This window comes from Bombyx mori, chromosome 10 (assembly GCF_030269925.1).
Source record: "Bombyx mori chromosome 10, ASM3026992v2".
NCBI lineage: Eukaryota > Metazoa > Arthropoda > Insecta > Lepidoptera > Bombycidae > Bombyx > Bombyx mori.
Window position 1 is genome coordinate 5,365,069 of NC_085116.1, and position 20,140 is coordinate 5,385,208.

At 34.7% G+C, this 20,140-nt stretch overlaps 4 protein-coding genes and 1 long non-coding RNA gene across 53 annotated transcripts in view; 2 read left to right on the forward strand and 3 right to left on the reverse strand.

Annotated features, from left to right (window-relative positions):
* The window catches only part of LOC101737218 (syntaxin-1A), a 62,192-nt gene extending 51,608 nt beyond the window's left edge, over positions 1-10,584 (reverse strand). For 6 of the 7 annotated variants that reach the window (XM_038013148.2, XM_021350754.3, XM_012694020.4 and 3 more), the window contains exon 1: positions 10,040-10,289. In XM_038013148.2, the coding sequence (XP_037869076.1) occupies positions 10,040-10,072 (33 nt within the window). In that variant the 5' untranslated portion in view covers positions 10,073-10,289. Of the gene's footprint in view, positions 1-10,039 lie in introns of all 7 variants that reach the window. The other variant, XM_004930363.5, reaches the window with a different exon arrangement.
* Positions 10,585-10,908: 324 nt separating this feature from the next.
* Positions 10,909-12,933, forward strand: LOC692970 (GTP-binding nuclear protein Ran). Of its 2 annotated transcripts, none has more exons than XM_021350706.2 (3): positions 10,909-11,044; positions 11,635-12,087; positions 12,189-12,933. In XM_021350706.2, exons 2-3 carry the CDS (start codon positions 11,662-11,664, stop codon positions 12,402-12,404), a joined length of 642 nt encoding a protein of 213 aa, XP_021206381.1. In that variant the 5' UTR covers positions 10,909-11,044; positions 11,635-11,661; the 3' UTR covers positions 12,405-12,933.
* Positions 12,518-14,739, reverse strand: LOC134199488 (uncharacterized). Its single transcript, XR_009973999.1, has 2 exons — positions 14,215-14,739; positions 12,518-13,920 (listed from the first exon to the last, which is right to left on the reverse strand). It is a non-coding gene; the product is annotated as an uncharacterized LOC134199488 (long non-coding RNA).
* Positions 14,740-15,123: 384 nt separating this feature from the next.
* LOC101737649 (DNA-directed RNA polymerase II subunit RPB11) lies at positions 15,124-17,092 on the forward strand. 2 transcript variants are annotated; one of them, XM_004930366.4, is made up of 4 exons: positions 15,124-15,376; positions 15,491-15,580; positions 16,228-16,402; positions 16,774-17,092. In XM_004930366.4, exons 1-4 carry the CDS (start codon positions 15,324-15,326, stop codon positions 16,807-16,809), a joined length of 354 nt encoding a protein of 117 aa, XP_004930423.1. In that variant the 5' UTR covers positions 15,124-15,323; the 3' UTR covers positions 16,810-17,092. The 2 variants fall into 2 exon arrangements, with proteins under 2 accessions (XP_004930423.1, XP_062526464.1); XM_062670480.1 differs by having other exon boundaries at positions 15,138-15,376; positions 16,228-16,905.
* A 256-nt stretch (positions 17,093-17,348) lies between these two features.
* LOC101739189 (CAP-Gly domain-containing linker protein 1) overlaps positions 17,349-20,140 on the reverse strand; it is a 54,836-nt gene continuing 52,044 nt past the window's right edge. For all 41 annotated transcript variants that reach the window (XM_062670457.1, XM_062670451.1, XM_062670472.1 and 38 more), the window contains 3 exons: positions 19,981-20,124; positions 19,102-19,277; positions 17,349-17,784 (listed from right to left, as the gene is read on the reverse strand). In XM_062670457.1, the coding sequence (XP_062526441.1) occupies positions 17,738-17,784; positions 19,102-19,277; positions 19,981-20,124 (367 nt within the window). In that variant the 3' untranslated portion in view covers positions 17,349-17,737. The remainder of the gene's footprint in view (positions 17,785-19,101; positions 19,278-19,980; positions 20,125-20,140) is intronic.

Sequence of the window (20,140 nt, forward strand, 5' to 3'; positions counted from 1 at the left end):
AAATGAAATGAAGATGATTAATTTGAGACATTAATCAACTGGGATGAAATTAAATGAGATGATATGGGATGAAATATAATCTCAGTAAAATAGTGGTCATTTACTAAGATTTTTTCAGTGGGCTTTTTGGAGGATCCCGAGAAGTTACGTCCAGCGGCTTTGTTTCATTTTCCCATATTTGTGCACTTTCACAGATATTAAACACTAAATAAACCACCATTATTACACATTTAAACCCGAAGAAACACTAAATAGACAAAATAAAACAAATCACACAACTTCACTCCTCGCGTTCCCGCCAAAAAAACGACAGCGATGTCTAATTTATTATTGAAATTACCCCAGTATATTTCTAGAGTATTCAATTAGCTCCAAGTAAATAACAATGGATAAATACATATTATACAGATAAATTCTAATTACAGTATACGATCGACTAATAAAATTCCTGGAATGCTTTGATATTACTGGTTTATAATTGAAACTTTGTGAAGTTATTGATCGCGTGCTTAGCGTTCGTACTACCGTCATTAGTCAGCCGTTTCTGTTTTGAGCTTCAGCGTTATAGGGAATACCGGAATGTCATATTTTAAATAAATATAGGCACCTTTATTCGGTACAAAATTTATTTGATTTCAAGTTAATTAAATTTTTTCACTGGTGGTAGGACCTCTTGTGAGTCCGCGAGGGAAGCTGCCACCGCCCTGCCTATTTCTGCCGTGAAGCAGTACTGCGTTTAGATTTGAAGGGTGGGACAGCCGCTGTAACTATACTCGAGACCTTAGAGCTTATATCTCAAGTTGGGTGGCGCATTTACGTTGTAGATGTCTATGGGCTCCAGTAACCACTTAACAGCAGGTGGGCTGTGAACTCGTCCACCCATATAAGCAATAAAAAAAAGTTAAAGCCGTGTTATTTTTTTTGTTTGTTTCCTAGGCGTTTATAAATTATATTATATACTTGTGAAAAGAGCGCAGTTTTCTAAAGTGATCCGCATTGTGCTATGTTCGAAGAAAGTATAAAGTTGAACCGCGGTTTCTTTCAAGACCACTTCAAAGTTTCAGCTAAGAATTTCGATTGTTTCGTTGGAGGAAAAAAAGAATTTACTTAAGTTATCACAATTTCATACACTTCGGGTCAGTATTCGATATCACATTAATAAACATAACGACATGAAAACACAATATGTTTGTATAGACAAAAAACACTAGGTCGTATTTAAAGAATATATATTTACTTTGTTGTTCTTTCAGTTATTTCATGTTTAAATATTCACCTATTTTTTGTTATCAAACTCTTATCACTAGTCATATAAACAGCGATCCTGTGACTGATAAGTTAAGAGTCTGCATGTTCAGAAACCATTGTGGACGCCCGAGGAAAGTATAATTTGATTTATTTTATAGTTCAAGGTAATATTAAAATTTCGTTTACAGTAGGCAGCGGCTTGGCTCTGCCCCTGGCATTGCTGAAGTGCATGGGCGACGGTAACCACTCACCATCAGGTGGGCCGTATGCTCGTCTGCCTACAAGGGCAATAAAAAATAATAAAAACATGTTTAATGTTAACAACTTAAGTCAATACGTACACAATAGAAACAGTTTTGAAGAGTTTTAACTTTTCAAACAACAGCGAACAGAAACTAAACAGTGCTCGACAATATACTATAGCATATTTTCCGAATATAGACTTGACGCCTCTGCCGAAAATATATATATGTCGGCAGAGGCGTCAAGTCTATCTAGGCGTCTAGTCTGTATGTATGTATGTATGTATAGATATGTCGCCTCTACCGCAATATATATATTTTTGTATATGGATATAGTCTGTATGTATTTCTCGGTGTTCTGGTTAGAAAAAGAATTGTCTAAACTTAAATTGGATGTTTAGTTGAAGAACAATGTCCATTTCCTGACAGACATATATCTACGTACGTGCCCATGTAGGTATTATTGTATAGTCTCTCTAATGTACCTATGCATACAAATAATTTAAAAATTTCGACTTTGCTTTTGTTTGTATTGTTTGAAGTCGTCGTGGCCTAAAAGATAAGACGTCTGATGCATTCGTATCTAGCGATGCACCGGTGTTCGAATCCCGCAGACGGGGGCAAGTCATGTTTATTGAGCGTATATTCGTGTTTAATTCTTTGGCACACACTACAGAATAAACCGTTGACTTCAATATACGAGATAAATAGCATTAGATTCGTCTCAGTAGTAGGAATGACACAGAGCTATTATTTGCTAATGGTGTAGGTATGCGAAAAAAAAAATTTGCTTGCTTGGTATAATACTTAATATAGAATAAATTTATTTTATTTATAATCAATTAAGTAAGAAATTAAATATTATAAACGAAACAATAAATTAAGGATAATATGTTAATGGTTCAAATGTTCATATTTAAATGGTTTATTTCTTTACATATAACTACATAGCTACAACAAAGGGTTTGAGGGAAAAATTTACTGTGACTACATATTTTAAATTTTCTAATAGTTACATTAGTGTAATGCATAAACCTTCCAGATTATTCTCATAATTTTTAATTATTCACATTATCGGTGACTGGAAAGGACAGAGATCTACGAAAATAAGTTTTATTGTGACTTTTAAGGTTAGCGTAGCTAAATTAGCATTTCGTTGAAAACTATTTTCTTCCGTTGTTACTTCGAGGCAAGATTAGAGACGATAAACCTTACTTACTTACTTAATGACTACCATAATTTAGGAGGAAATTAAAGTTTCGTTAAAAATAGTGTCTAATGTTTGCTAACAATCGATTTTTTTAGAAAGGAAGGAAGTATTACTTGTGGCCCGGAGGCCTTTCCAGTTTCACCAGGACAGGTAGATCAGCACGGGCTCGGCCAGGAGGCGGTGATATAAGGCAGCCTCCTTTACCACTTACCCCGAATTCGAGCCAATTTGCTTAATTTCGTAATTTTGCGGGATTTAAAATTTTATTATTATATTATACTTGACTACATTTTCCTCAACAAAATGTTACCATTACATAAAGAGGAATTTTAGTCTAGTTTTTTGTAAGTTTTAATGTACTTAGATATGGAACATGAACTAAATAGTATGTAATAATGTACACTCAAATTTGATATAACCAGAGTAATTTGGCAAACAATAGTAACCCGGGGACTTCGATCGACAGACAGAGGCTCTATTTGGATACCTGCCAGCAACATTAACACATATTTTCGTATGCTGCAGACTGTTGCTACACGCTGACGTCATCGATTTTCAAACAATTTATATAACACCAGAAGATCTTTGAGCCAGACTACCCTTTTTTGTCAGGAGGAAATGACCAGACTTCCGGTCTCCACTGGGGATGGAGGGTGGGGCATGTCGGAGTTGAACCGACTAAAACCTCCTGTCGCTCAACAACCAGCATCCAAACCTCGCATGTGACAGAACTCATGAAAAGGCAAAGGGGGGGGGAAAGTGAAGCGTTTAGTGCGGAGCATATCTCTCCCATCACCCAGCCAGACAACCCTACTATATTCCCATAATCAAACGCATGTTTCAAGAAACCATTTTTTTTTTTAATACCTGTTTTGTTTGTATTGAAAGATAAAAAATGGATTAGAAAACTCTCTGTTTAACATAAAGGTTGCGAATAACTCTGACCCTGGCAGGGCGTTGCGGATATCTCAACATTGCGTTGCGTCGCTTTATCGCAGCGGGTCGGACCGCAGGCACCACAAGAGAATCCCGTGCGGTGCCAAAAGTATAAATTACCTGCTCCAACTAATACCATATAAGAAAAAAAGTGTTATTTACAGTTTCAAGTATGCACCGCTTCTTCGTTTACATACTCACGTGAACCTATTTTGAAGTGAGTACTACGGTTTATATTCAAATATTTCTGGATACATTAGGTAGACTAACTAAACTCTTGCCAGGGCTCACGGTAAATTTTTACCGGAGCGAACGATACTTTCGCTTAATTGCCATGCCGTGAGAAGAATTCTAAAAATAGAAAACGACGCATAATATAAATCAGCTGGTTGCGAGTACAAGTAAACGTAGACATTGACTCTACACTATAATAGTGCCACTATCTTACTCTCGGCTGAACGCTATTGTACACCAAGGTTAACAACAGCGCATACTATTTAAAAAAAAACGTTCAAATATTACGTTCCAAATTTGACAAGAAAGGATTTTCTCGAACGTTCGAAATAAAAATTTGGCGGCGACTGAACAATTTCTAAGTTGCTTCGGTGGCTTGAAAAACTTTGCTAGTGATGATGCTCAACAAAGAAAAATAAAACGGTTTACTACGTCGACTCAAAAAGTTTTGTTGAACCAAATTAGAAATTAAGCATTAGGAATTTGACATACTAAGTTCAAGTTAAAACATTTACACTCGAGAATACAAACGAAATGATTGATGATGTAAATCTGACGGCCAACGAGTTCATGAGTCAGTTGTTTTTTGTGAAGGCCGAATGCCGGATGCCGCCCTCGTCAGCTGATAACAGCATTTGCTAACGTGGTAAACTGTACACATGAGATCACAGCGTTGCCACTTATCGGACTGAAATATTTTCGAATTCGTTATTTTTAAATTCCACGTCCTCCAATTTTTTGTTATTTTATATTCCTTTAATAGTTACGAAACTCCATAGTGATTTTTAGAGTAAAATCTGTGACATTTGTCTGTTTAAGCTTTGTTCAATGAAACATCTCGACTAGGATTGAAGAATGAATGTCACGAGTTTATATATATTTTTAATCGGTTTTATTATGTTTGAAAGATGTTCTACAGATTTACAAATTATAGATCATACGAAAACAGTCTTAAATCAGAATGTTTTTAGATTATATAAAGCCCATTTCTTCTTTAAGTATATGTAATGTTGTAACTAGATAAAATCGCTGGAAAATAAATTTACGATTACATAACCTTCAAATGAACTACGAACGAAAATCAAGAAGAACTACCAAAAGAAAACACAAATTATAGATCATACGAAAACAGTCTTAATTCAGAATGTTCTTAGATTATATAAAGCTCCTTTCTTCTTTAAGTATAAGTAATGTATCTAGATAAAATCGCTGGAAAATAAATTTACGATTACATAACCTTTAAATGAGCTAGAACTACGAACGAAAACCAAGAAGAACTACCAAAAGAAAACAAACTTGATTGAATGTTAAAAATTGTAAGAAAGAAGCGACTACAAGTATGTATTTAAAAAGTTCCTACTCATATGAAAAATAGGTTTATGAAAAAATCAATTACAAAACACGAAAGAATATTATTATTATTGTTTCCTCCGCAAAAACTTCATATTTTTTTTTTAATTAACTAAGTAAGTCCGTTTCATTTACAACATTTCATTTGACAAGTATAGAGACGACACATCGAAGATCTAACTAAGTATTTGCAAACACTTAAAGCAAACATCTATATCCACGGAGAAACCAAATGAATACCTTCGTGAGAATAAAACGCAATCCTAATTTCCAATAATTTTGCGCACACTAATTTGCCTAATTACTTTTTTTTATTACTTTATTGCTTAGATGGGTGGACAAGCTCACATCCCACCTGGTGTTAATTGGTTACTGGAGCCCATAGAAATCTACAACGTAAATGCGCTACCCACCTTGAGATATAAGTTCTAAGGTCTCAAGTACAGTTACAACGGCTGCCCCACCCTTCAAACCGAAACGTCTTACTGCTTCACGGAAATAGGCGAGGTTGAGGTGGTACCCGTGCAGACTCACAAGAGGTCCTACCACCAGTAAAAAATTATGTGAGTGTAATGATAGGCCGTATTTTAATCCCGCAAGGGTATGCACCAACATCTTGCGAATTTTTTAGTTACATAATGCTAATGAGCACTTGAAAAGTGTTAATCGGCATTGATTTACTTTTCTATTAACCTCTATTAATTGAATTGAATTGCTGATTATGCAGGAAGGTACTAAAATGTTTTACGAAATTTTTATTACAGATTTTGTTTTGTTTCATCTAATGACATTTAAAAAAAAAGGAAGAAATATAATGCACAACATACAGCTGTCGCCGATATTCGTGGGTACACAAAATAAGTCGGAAGACATTATCAAGATTGAATTTTGGTAGAAGTTATAATTAAATCAAGGCATTCATTAATAGCACTATGAATAGTCCACATTAAACGGCGCATTCTAGAGTTTTAAAGAAAATATTTTAGGTGTATTTGCAGAGTATGCTGGAATGGATCAGGGGCTACACACATTAAAATAAGTATTGTTAAGCATTGGGCAGGGCACTGTGAAGATTTGTACAAGGAGGACCAACGTCCTAGTGTTCAAATTAAAAGTGAACAATAGCATTAATCAAAATTTTATGCACTTAACTCAGCTTTATAACCGAATATGGGATATATTCAGTTATCACTCAAACATTCTAATTAAAACCTCATTTTACGGTTTAATCTGGTGCTAATTATTTTCATTATTTAATTTCCGAAGTTTCGGGTACTTTACATTTTTCGTGATCATGGACGACTACGTTATTAATCTTCGATATTTGAATAATGCGGTAACTACCGTCAAATTTTCTATAAAATACTTTCTCATATTTACGCTTCTTTTGAAGGGTAAAAGTATTTTTAATTATGTTTACGACTCGTGAAAAAAAATTGTAATTTTCTATTCACACAAATTTTCATTGAGTTTCTTTTGGTTCCTGAAATGAACAAAGGAACTCACGATCTGCCTCGCGTTAATTGGTTACTGGAGTTACGCAGAGACATGAGATGGTATATATTACATATTACTGGTACATATTACTGTTCAGACCAGAACATACGAGTACATCACGGCAGCAATAGAGCTAAGAGAATATATAATTTGTTGTTGTTGTCCTAGGGTACCCCGCTGGTACATAGGGCCCTCACAAGTTGTCTCCACTTTATCCTGTCTTGCGCTTGCTCCTTGACATCACTCCAGGTCACGTTGTCAGTCCTCATCTCACTCTCTACGGTGCGTCGCCAAGTGTGTACAGGGCGACCAGGTCTTCTCCTGCCAAGCGGTTGCCACTCAAACGCGATTGATGCTGCGTTGACTCCGCTGCGCCGTAGTGTGTCCTATCCAACGCCATTTCCGATGAGCAATGTCTTGCGCGATGGGTTTTTGGTCACATTTAGTTATATAATTTGTGAAGAAAATTTATTGTGTATTTCGACAAATTAATTTTATGATAGCTTTAAGTTATTTATTTTTATCATTCAATATGAGTTCATTATTGATGGAAGACAGTATTAATAAGCCTTATTCTATTTATCTAACCTAATTTATCTACTTTTATGATAAAACTGTAGTCTATAAGAAAAGTTTGAACGCTTGTGCGTGAAGATAATCTAACTGTGGAAATAACGACTGAGATATGATCCTAACGTGTGCATATTCTTTGTTCGTTTATTTTTTCGTTGGAAGAGCAGACAAAACCTCCCATTTCGGATTTTATATTGTTATTTATCCCAAATTGTATATAAAGACGTGGTGCCGCGGTACTGTTGAAGTATTTTAGATGTTAACGCTTATTATTTGTCGCCTTCTTAAACTGAGGGTAGGTAAACTGAGGGTAGTTAAAAATACAATCCCCGCCTCCTACTTGTCGATTAAAATACATAAGCGGAACTTGATTCGTTCTGTCTCATGCAGTTCGTTCCGTGCAGATAATGACCTTATTATAAGATAAGGCACGTCGGCGCTTTACACTTGATCGTGCTAAAATACATAAGCCGATTTGATGTTGAATTTGTTAGAAGACATTGTTAACCATTATTTATTTAAACAAGATTACAGTAAATCTCCACGGCTTGATGCACGAGACCCACGATATGGGGGCTAGAACAGCCGTAACTCTAATGGAGTTGAAATTTTAACCTCTTGTCGGTGAGCTCACCTGACTATATGACTATATAACTAACAATTTGGCATATGACAAAATTTATTTATAATATCTTCATATCTATTACAACACCCTCATGTGTGTAATTAAGGAGAATAATAGTAAAAAGATAAACAAATTATAAACGAGTAGGGCTGTCTAAAGCCATCACCTCACTTAATACTAAGCTTGGTTTAAGCGCCGAAACAACGTTGCGCACAGTAATTGGATTTATGGTTTTAGGTGTCTACTACATCAGTAAATCGTTAATCTCTCCCAAAATCATAGTCAACGTGGAATGTAATACACAGGAAAGCAAAAAGAACATGCGAAAATGCAAAGAATTGTACTAAAATCAAAAACAAATTAGCATGTTATTTTTATTTCAAACTTGGAATTGAATGCTGACAGTTTCATCGTTTAGACAGTCTCATTCGGACCCTCAAGTGCAAATCAATTCAATGAATTTCATTTTTTACAAATCAATATGTTACCAAATTAGGGACAAAACATCCCTCCTTAAAAATAATGCACAATAAACAACACTTTTCATCAAAAAAGTGTCTTTTACTATTGAAAAGAAATTTGGAAATCGAAAAACATATAAGTATTTTTTTCTTTGTCATTGAATGTTTAAAGATTTAATGTTAATGGTTTGTTTGGTTTGTTCTAACTAAATTATAATCTTCAGAGAATTTATAATAAGAAGATTTATAGCAGTGTGATTTTAATGATTATATGAGTCATCTATTATCAAAGGTGGCAATCTGTGCATTTGGACAAAAAAATGTTATTGATATGTCAATACAGATTGATTTGAATATAATCGTCTCCTTCAAAGAATACGGTTCAAAACCTGCATTAAATAAAGGTTAATACTTAACCTGTTATTTATCTAAGATGTCGTTCAGAAGAGTTTTGTGACTGCCAATGGAATACAAAGTCAATAATTCATTTTTCTGATTTACCAATAATTGTCCAAAAGTCACATTGCCGGCTTTGATAATAGTCGACTCATATTATCATTTCAGGTGTATTTTGTTAAACTACAAAACTTATTTTACAATACCAATTTCTAATGAAACAAAAATAATTTAGAAATAAACAGAAAAAAATATTCAAATAACAATTCCAAATTAAACTATCCAATTTGCTACAATAGTAAATTAATTTCTATAAACTAGGTACCTTTCCTATACTTAGTGAATATTTTAATATGTAAGACTTAATTGAGTATATGATCAATATAAGAGCTTGTAGTTTTTCTATCTTAATAAAAAGTTCGAATGTATATGTGTCAACTTCATCAAGTTTGTATTTCACATGCAGCACTTGGTCCATTTATAAGTTTTAGGTTTATTTTTATTTTATTTTATGGAGTGGGTAACATAAAAATAGTATACTTATTTTGATAAAGAAAAGCTGAAAATTACTTTTTAAAATATTAATGGATGTAAATTGTAGCATAATTTGATTTCATTATTTATTTTAATAATTTTATTTCAATCAGTTGTTAAATTATTCAAATTTTAAAGCCTAGATACACTTTCAGTAACTTTGATCTTAATTTTCCTTCTCCACTTCATTGTATCTGACTGTTCTTATGAGTCATAACTTATTGCTCATATGCACTTTAACTAACTGGATAATTAAAAAAAAAAAATACACTCAAAGTTACTTTTGTATCCTATGATTTAATTTTTAACTCATGATAAATAAAAAAATCCGTACTATAGTTGAAATACTAAACAAGTGTTTACGACATTTCAGTTTTATAACAATAAATGTTTTCTTGTGAGGTTATACAGGTTTAAAGTTTTCGACATGGTTAGTGGCCCAAAAACAATGCAGATAAAGTAGGTTTCTTACAAGAATAGCGGAACGCAACAAATGTCTCGCATGAATGACAGCTATCATTCATCCAAGTCGAGTACGGGGTGGGGCGACCAGAATAAAGAACCCTCGTATATTTGGTTTGTCCAAAGATGTGTAGTTCTTAAAAAGAAGAAACTATGAAAATATCCTTCAAACTCACGATAGGCACCTTATTATCGGTATTTCATCATGAATTCGAGGTCATCGGCAAGACCATTAGATGTGCGAGAAGAGAGAAACTACAAATCTACTTACCGCTTGAAGCGCCGCTAACCTGTCCTTCGTCATCCTTTACAGAGAATCACGCACCAAGTAAACGTTTTTTCTCGTTACACAATCCCATTCAAAGATATTTTTCTAACAAACGTCACTAAACTAAAGGACACGAACACTACGTTCACTTCACTCAAAAAATCGATACCATACAAAACGTTCAGACGAGCAAAACTTCACTTATCGCTGGTCGCTACACTCGCTACCTGTCTCATGCTGTCAAATTTAATGTTGCCATAATTTTTTTCTAGGATCCACTAATATTAAATATAAAAAAAACAAGGCACACATGCTAAGAAACAACTTATAAGCTTCGTGCGCTACTGTGAAATGAAGATTGTGAGATGGATATAGTATGGCGACCAGGCTCATTAAAATTAAAAGAGGAGTACGTTTTAAGAAGGCCGCAAGACGAAACTCAGCAACGATATATTCATATAGGAAGGATCTCAGAAAGAAACTTTGCACGAAGAAGAATAGTTGCTTGTTCTTCTTCGTTCGAAAATCTATCGAAAGGCCGAAGATGGAAAAAATCCATCGAGAAGCAAGAGTGATTTTATAAAATTTTAATAGTGTAAAGAGGAAAAAGACGATCTTACGAAGTCTTTGTGGCCGATAGAATTCCCGCGGGCATTTACCATTTCTTATTGAAAGAAAATTTGTGTATAGCGTGTGTTCATGAATGGCACTCATGATGAGCAAATTAAAATAGAAAATTAATACAAAACCATTAATACAAAATAAGCTTTATGCTATATTTTTTTGGGAGTCATAATTGCCAATTTTGTTGGCAAAACCACTAAGATGGCAATGTTGAATATAAAATGTTTGAATTTGTAAGCTATAGGGGGCGTAGTGGTTTCGAAATACCAGTGACGTCAAATACCCTGTAGTCAAAACAGCGCATTATACGGCTTATATTATTAATTTTAAATACTGTTACCCAAATAGAAATTAACTCATTTACAAAATATATCTGATTGAAAGGTTAGTATATAAAATGCAAATTAATATTTTTTTAAACATTTGAAATAGTTTTACGTGGCTTTCATAAATTTAAAAAGACCTCACACTGACTCTTAATTCACTGTGCTTGTCAATGTCAAAATTGTCATTGTATGTAATCTTCCGCTTAGTCAAGTGACGCCATTGTGAGCCGTAACGACTTTGCTTTGGAACGAGTTAAATCTCGATTTTCTTATACAATCACGGTAAAGCCTTTAAAAAAATTATTTGTTTGTGTTCTATAAAAAACTGCCAATAAACTGATATCCATATTTATATTATTGGCGTTGTAGTTTTTCAGTTTTTCTCTTTAGAGTTCGGTACCTTCGAGCTAAATTCCTATGAGAGTGATTGAGCGCCATTCGCCGAAAAGTTAAAACAAATTCAAGTTGTCAAGTTCATTCAAACTCACAATTTATGTACCCAGTGATGAATTTAATCTGCTTAAAGTGTTGAATTATTTCTTGTATTCCGCGAAACCTAGTGAACGATCGATTGAAACGACCTGTCAACCGTGCGTCATAGAACATTCTATGGCTATATCCTAATTTTAGTTTACCACATTGTTTCAGAAGTAAAATAGCAATAAAACAACGAAAATGGCAGATGATATGCCCACATTCAAGTGTGTATTGGTAGGAGATGGTGGTACTGGCAAAACAACCTTTGTCAAAAGACATTTGACTGGAGAGTTCGAGAAAAAATACGTTGCGACTCTGGGTGTCGAAGTACATCCTCTAGTATTCCATACGAACCGCGGGCCAATTCGTTTTAATGTGTGGGACACAGCCGGACAAGAGAAGTTTGGTGGTCTTAGAGACGGATACTATATTCAAGGACAATGTGCTATCATCATGTTCGACGTAACCTCTCGAGTTACGTACAAAAATGTACCTAACTGGCATAGAGATTTGGTCCGTGTATGTGAAGGTATCCCTATTGTCTTGTGCGGAAACAAAGTGGATATTAAAGACAGAAAAGTTAAGGCGAAAACTATTGTTTTCCACAGGAAAAAGAATTTGCAGGTAAATAAAACTATTTTCATTCAATTTAAGAGTTAATTTTAAGGCAAAATGTTAAAATTCTTTGTAATTATTTTTGTTTCAAACTTGATTATTTTTTTCAGTACTACGACATTTCTGCTAAGTCAAACTACAACTTCGAAAAACCCTTCCTGTGGCTAGCTAGAAAATTAATTGGTGACGGTAACCTTGAGTTTGTTGCCATGCCTGCCCTTCTGCCACCAGAAGTTACAATGGATCCTCAATGGCAGAACCAAATTGAAAAAGATCTTCAAGATGCACAAAATACTGCTCTTCCTGAGGAAGATGAAGACTTATAAATATGATCAACGGATGTACCCAGTGCCCATTTTGTGATTGGAGGATCATGCAAATGTGTTCAGTGTAGCGTACACTAAATTTTTTCATTCCATTAGGTGATCGCAAATGAACATTATTTTAATAACTTATTAAACCTTCAATCATTTGCTTTAATTAATGTAAAATCATTAGATAATTTAACACGTAGCTCCTCTAGTTTGAGTTTTATAAAACTGTAATTCTAAACTTTTATATTGAAAGGCAACAAAAATATGAGTATTATTTATGTGTAGTTCATTTTTGTTACAGTTGTCATAAAAACATTTTGCATTGATTGCCCAATATGTGTTAATGCCTATTTGGTCACTGTTATTTATAATACACATGTAAACAAATTTGTATGATAACTCTTTGTAAACCAATAGCATGTACACACATAATATTATAATCTTGAAATTATTTCTTACTTTTGTTACATGCAAGGACTGACAATATTTCACTGAAAAATTGAATTGTGGTGATACTTTTTAAATAAAGTGTAAAAAATGAGATCGTGATTTTACTTCATCATATAAATAAAAGAAGCAATGGAGAAAATGGGTTGTTGTAACTTAAGATTCTTTAATAATAATAATATGTAGAATCTGTAAGTGATCTGATTTGTGTGGTTGTTCACAATATTAATGAGCTATCTAATTATTGAAAATATATGACGAAATACTGAGAAATTATTTATTAGCCTCTCTTAAATATTAAGTTTCATGAGGTAGGTACCTACACATTATGCATATGCCTTCAATATCTGGGATTTGACCTTTAGTGCCCTTGATGGCTGGCTCTGAGGCTTTTTCAAGCGTATCTCGAGTCGGGGCGGTTGCCGTCGCAATGAAAGTTACTTTTTAGTCGTTTATTCCTTTAAAACCCTGTCCTGATTGGAAATCGCTGGGGCGCTAAAAAATCACGGACGTTGGGTGTGGTGGAGGTTCATGGCACTATATTGTTCACCGGTTTGGTGTTACGCTCTGATCCTCGAAAATGCGACTGCGCTGTGGATTCCACTGCATCTTTGAGGTGGTGTGCATGCTCACCGGGGAATCACCCCGGGGTCTGGAGGCGGATGCGCCCGCCACGGATTACGCGTTGCGTGGCGATTTCCGCTCTAGGAGAGAATGGCGCACCGGTGAATAAGTGCGGAAGCTCTAATTTCGGCAGTCCGTGCTGAAGACGTTATGTCGCCGCTTGGTGATCCCGTCCTATGGTTTACGGACCGTATAAGCAGTCTGCGAGATCTTTCCGGACTAGGTGGGTCACGAGTCCCGACCGAAGACGCATCATTTTCCGACTGACGCAAGTGCTCACTGACTCCGGTTGTTGCCACCACTGTACTGACCGCAACGCGGAAAACATGCTCGCGCGCTGCACTGCGTCGGGCTGCAGACGGAGCAGCTTGCGGAAGGTCAGCGGCGCAAGCTGACACCCTCTACCTATCCTGTACCACGAGCCGCTCGATAGAAAGAACTCCACCCCGTGTCAAGCCTTAGTAAATATAAAAGAAAAAAGAACAACTAAGAATGATTATCGAGGCCCTTACTGGTCATGTTTTTTTTCAAGTAATACGAACTTATTTTATGCTAAACAGATAGTGATCTGTATAGGTCTCGCATGAATTTAATTAAACAACTCCTGTGACTTATTTCATTTTGCTTAATTAAAATTTTTGTACAAGACACTTTTCTTCGATCTCATATACTATAAGCTTTTATTAAATTTATGGAGGATAGAGGTAAGGAACACCATCTTGTATAGGGGACAAGTCGAAAAAGTGTGTACCTGTAAGCTGCCAGTTTTTATTAGAAGACTCACCGACACTGAAATAGCGCTAGTGTATGAAGTGGAAATGATATAAATGCAAATTATTAAAGTAGTTTTAAACAGAGTGAAGTGTGCTGGATTGAAGTGAAGTGTGGTAGTTTATAGTGCTGTTTTTTTTAATCTTTCCTCTTACTACTATGGCACCACCTTAATTGGTTCCCTTTCAGCGGACACTTTTAATACACTGAAACAGGCTCCTAACTTATGGACTCCATAGTTGAAATCTTTAGATTTCGTTCCCTTTGCCTAAGTGATTGGAAACAAAAAGCATAAGCAATTTTTTTATTATGCGAATCAAAGAGTGAGTAAGTGAGTGAGTGGACTTTTTGGCGAGAACGCGAGGAGTGAAGTTGTGTGATTTGTTTTATTTTGTCTATTTAGTGTTTCTTCAGGTTTAAATGTGTAATAACGGTGGTTTATTAACTGTTTAATATCTGCGAAAGTTCACAAATATGGTTACAAAAACCAAATCCCTGGACGGGACTTCTGAGGTTCCTCAAAAAGCACACTGAAATTTCAGTAAATTTTCACCATTTTACTAGGATGTTATTTCGTTTCACCTTATTTCACGCAATTTCCACCCATTCAACCCAATCTTAAACAAATCAATGTTATTTCATTTAGCTTCATAATATCATAGTTCTTTTTTCTACCGAATCGTTATGTTAAGGGGATATTCCAACCACACACGGACCGATAGGTGGCCTCACGGGCTCAATCTGAGAGAAGATTCGGCGAGAAACTCAGATGTTAACGTTTTTCACATTTTAACAGAATAAAAGAAGAAAATAAGAAAATTGGCTTAAAGATCTTGTTGCCAAGCCGAAATTCTTAAATAAAAAGTTAAAAGTAAATATTAAACATAGTGACATTAAGTGTAATCTATGACAGTGACCATAGATTATACACTTAATATATGTGACTCTATTGTAGGATTTTATAAACAAGTTATTTAATTTAAAATTTATCTGGGATGAGTTTGTTTGATAGAAGAAACTAAAAATCGCTTTATTCGGATTTCTTTGTAATATTTTTAGTCCAAAAAATTTGATAACGAATTTGTAGTCATGAATGCACCGCCGACATTCGAATCGTTCTTGTTGTATGACGGTGAAAAAAAGTACGTTTATTTAATGAATTTACAGCTTAATAATCTTAGTATCGTAGGACTGTAAATTAACAGTGTAACAATTGATTTATGTAGCTTATTATCTACAGAGGCTAACTGTTTCAGGGTTCAAAAAGAAGAAGATACAAAAGTTACAAATGCAGCAATATTTACAGTTAACAAAGAGGACCACACACTTGGTAACATGATCAGACAGTAAGATTTCTATCTTGTAATTACAGATATCAAATTTAATATAGGAGATCTATTAAAAGTGATCATATTAGGGTTGAAAACTATTTACCATTTTCTTAAATAAATTTTCATATTTTTTTTCTAAACCTGTTTAGATTGAGATATGAGGTAACTTAAATATGTTTATGGTGAAGTAGAAATAAGTAAAATGGCAGTACACCCCTTGAAGACTAGATACAAGCCATCATTTTTTTCTCCTTTTCTCCTTCCCATAGGAATTGACATGTACTTTTTTTTATTTTATATATGAATTGTATTAGTATTACTGTTAGTGGGGAGAATGAAAGGGCATGCAGAGCTTTTTTTTTTGCATAAACGGTTGAATGTGTAAAAGGCTCACTTGGTGTATAGTGGTTACTGGAACCAGTAGATATCACACGACATGAATAATGCCACACATTTTATTGTGTTATGTAGTACAATCAACACTAAATGAACAAACACTGTGTGTAAGTCTAAGATTGAATGTGTTCAATATTAGTGGAGGAAATCAAACTATGTATAGTGTCTATTGATGTAGTGGAGTTGGTGAACCCATAATACTCACCACCCATAATTTTATTGCACTTAAGTGATTGTGTTAATTTAAAAAACAAATATTATTTCAGTCAACTGCTGAAGGACCCAAAAGTCCTCTTTGCCGGTTACAAGATACCGCATCCATTGGAACATAAATTTGTACTCAGAATTCAAACAACATCAGACTATACACCACAGGAAGCGTTCATGAATGCCATTACAGACTTAACATCTGAACTCTCATTATTTGAAGAAAGATTTAAAGTAAGTTGTTGGCACGATCTGCATTCTATGATTTTTTTTTGTTGTTGCTTAGATGGGTAGACGAGCTCACAGCCCACCTGGTGTTAAGTGGTTACTGGAGCCCATAGACATCCACAACGTAAATGCGCCACCCACCTTGAGATATAAGTTCTAAGGTCTCAAGTATAGTTAAAACAGCTGCCTCACCCTTCTAACCGAAACGCATTACTGCTTCACGGCAGAAATAGGCAGGGCGGTGGTACCCACCCGCGCGGGCTCACTAGAGGTCCTACCACCAGAAAAATGTGTAAAAATTTGCTTAAAAAAATGTGTAAAATATAAGTGTTTATTATTATGATTGTTTTTCCATATATTATTGCTTCGTTTTTCAGGAAGCTATAAAGGAGAAAAAGGAAGGCTTAGATTAATTATAATAAAATTCTTATTAGTGTGTATTATTGAAATTGAAATAAGAATATTTGACAATAAAACTAAAATCTGGTGTTTAGAATTAAATACAGTAATTATGAGTTTATTTTTAAAGACGACCTAACAACGTAAGTTTAAGTAAGTGTACATGTTATTTGAAAGATAAGAAGATGTCTATTGCCCCGGTATACTCCATATTATATCCATTATACCCTTATGTAGTTCATCTTTAGTTATGAAATCTTACATAAAGACTAAAGAGAATAAATGCATCTAATTAAATTCTAACTGTTTACAATTATTGTATTCTATGCATTGAAAATATTGCAAATCCCTATTCCTAGGTAGATTAATAATAATAATAATTATTTATTTATTAACCTTGAAAAACATTTACACGTAACAGTTTGCTAAAAACTCTCCACACTAGGCACTGCCTGTCTCGTGGAGAGTTTTTTACAGGAGTATCTTAAAACTAGTAATAACGGTGCTGAATATACGAGAAAATCAAAATAGGTAATAGATTGAAGAAAAACAATTGTGTGTCCAATTTGTTTATTGTTACAAACTTACAATTTGGTGTTCATTAATTTAATTTATGTTATAATAAATCAATATAAGAATTTTAAAAACATGATTGTGATAGATGTTACAGTTCTGAAAATGTGTATGATATATTTCTCAAGTATGCATTATATCCAGATAATGCAATTGAAAAAAGAAACCAATCACCTTTTATGTTAATAAAATCAACATGCAATATCTTATAAAACAATAGATCGATGATGCTTATTTACATATATTAATGAACATTATTAGTTTAACTATGAAACAACTAATAACATTTGCTTAAGGTAAGTAAAATAAATAATACCCAAGTAAAACGAGTAACAACAGTATAGGTAACATATAACAATAAATTAAGAGTTAAAATGTTTCTTCCTCATCACAGTTCTCAGTTGCGTGTCCAAATACTGAAACAAAAACAAACGAATATTTTGATACAAAAAAAATCCCATCATCATCATCATCATCATCAACAGCCCACAGTCGTCCACTGCTGGACATAGGCCTCTCCCAATCTACATCTAAAAAAAATCCCATATTCTATATTAATTAACAAGAATAAATGATCACAGGATCCTAATAGTATCACAAATCTTTAATATATTACTATACTGTAATATATATTAATCTTCTTCATCAATTCTAAGTAATTAGCAATTAAACATAGCTTTTATGTTTTAATGAATCACCCACTTTAAGGTCAGGTCGGTATGATACCAAAATTGGTACTATATCCGGTATAGCAAATATACTTGGTTCAACCACTCGCTAATCATACGAACAACGAGACGACCAAATAAACTACAGTTTCCAATATACATAGTAAATGATATAAACACCCATGGTAAAATCCGTAACATGGAAAAACGGACGCGACGGTATGATGAGCGTTCCGATGTTTCTGATTTTGTTTTCCAAAAATTCATTCTTCAAATACTTCGATAAATACATAAATAGATAATATATACGTATATACATAAAAATCGGTTCATGGATTACCTTTATCGGGTCACGACATTCAAAAGTGTATGTTGGAATGAAGAAATCTTTTTTGTTATTGCCCATGTAGGCAGACGAGTATACGGCCCACCTGATGGTGAGTGGCTCCAGGTAGTATGGATTAATTCTACTCCGGTAGCGGGCGGTGCCATGGTAAAGGTGATGGTATCATCAACATTATTTTTTATTGCTTAGATGGGTGGACGAGCTCACAGCCCACCTGGGGTTAAGTGGTTACTGGAGCCCATAGACATCTACAACGTAAATGCGCCACATTACTGGTGGTAGGACCTCTTGTGAGTCCGCACGGGTAGGTACCACCACCCTGTCTATTTCTGCCGTGAAGGAGTAATGCGTTACGGTTTGAAGGGTGGGGCAGCCTTTGTAACTATACTTGAAACTATAGAACTTATATCTCAAGGTGGGTGGCGCATTTACGTTGTAGATGTCTATGAACTCCAGTAATCACTTAACACCAGGTGGGCTGTGAGCTCATCTACCCATCTAAGCAATAAAAAAAAACAAATTAACTCTGGAGACGCACTTAGGATGACCGCAGTGGCTCCAGGTAGTATGGATGAACTCTACTCCGGTGGCGGGCGGTGCGATGGTAAAAACGAGATGATAGTATCATCTCAAACAATTCCATATGGTACATACAGAGGGAATCGAAGTCCCTCCGCGGATCCAGAGGTTCCAAAAAGTCATTTGTATATTTGACAAACCTTCACAAATATCGCAGTACGGTCGTGGGGGCGGCGGTTGTCGTCTGTTGGCGGGCGTCGCCGGCGCGTCGATGTCGGCAGCTTGCCGGGGACAGTCCTCGGTGTCGTGTGCGTCGAACTCGTCACAAATATCGCAGAAAAGACGCGGCGCCACTGCTTTCACTTTACGACCGTTACTGAAGCAATGATAACATTTTCTTTAGTACCCACGTCCTAGATAGTAAAATGCGAAATACATCGAAAAGCTTTTAAGATGCCAGGATAAATCTAACAAACAAATCTTTCCTCTTTGTAATATTAGTATAGAAGTCTTTTATACTAATATTACAAAGAGGAAAGATTTGTTTGTTTGTTTGTATTGAATAGGCTCCAAAACTACTTACTGAACAACACAGGCTATAATCTTTTTTGAAAATAATTAGGGATTCTTACTAAAACTCCAATAATGTAATCCAAGGTGTAAAAAAATTACCTAAAATATTCTTTAAATCGCGTGCCCTGCGAAAACTATTGATGATAGAATAAAATAATGTACTACGACTTTGTAGAATACATTATTATTTACACAAAGTGTCGCGACAGCATATGTCTAACTATTATAGTTATACCGCAATAAGCGTTTTTTTTTATTTAAAAAAATAAAACAACGTCAAATAACGTTGAAATTTTTGTTAAAGACCCGAGCGAAGCCGGAGCGGGCCGCCAGTATAAAATAAGAAGAATATACATATTATAAACACTATTATTTAACGTGTTCTTACTACGATTTTCAAATTTAATGAATTCTCGATAGTGTTTATAATGCAGATAGATAGTCCCGAAAGCTTTAACAATTTGAAAAAATAATATATAAATAAATGAAAGATGTAAAAATATTACAATAATGGTGGATCTATGGATCCCGCGGAGCCTTCGAGGACCTGTACTCGTGCCATAAGTTGTTCGTTCTTTCGTTGCATATCCACTATGACTGAGTTCAAAAAGCTGACTTTACCGTCGATAACTTCTTTATCCTCTTGTGATCTGAAAATTGATTTTA

Coding starts and splice junctions, on each gene's coding strand:
- LOC692970 (XM_021350706.2), top strand. CDS start 11,662: ATGGCAGATGATATGCCCACATTCAAGTGTGTATTGGTAGGAGATGGT. Junction 12,088..12,188: donor ACAGGAAAAAGAATTTGCAG/GTAAATAAAACT, acceptor TATTTTTTTCAG/TACTACGACATTTCTGCTAA.
- LOC101737649 (XM_062670480.1), top strand. CDS start 15,324: ATGAATGCACCGCCGACATTCGAATCGTTCTTGTTGTATGACGGTGAA. Junction 15,377..15,490: donor TTGTATGACGGTGAAAAAAA/GTACGTTTATTT, acceptor TAACTGTTTCAG/GGTTCAAAAAGAAGAAGATA. Junction 15,581..16,227: donor CTTGGTAACATGATCAGACA/GTAAGATTTCTA, acceptor ATATTATTTCAG/TCAACTGCTGAAGGACCCAA.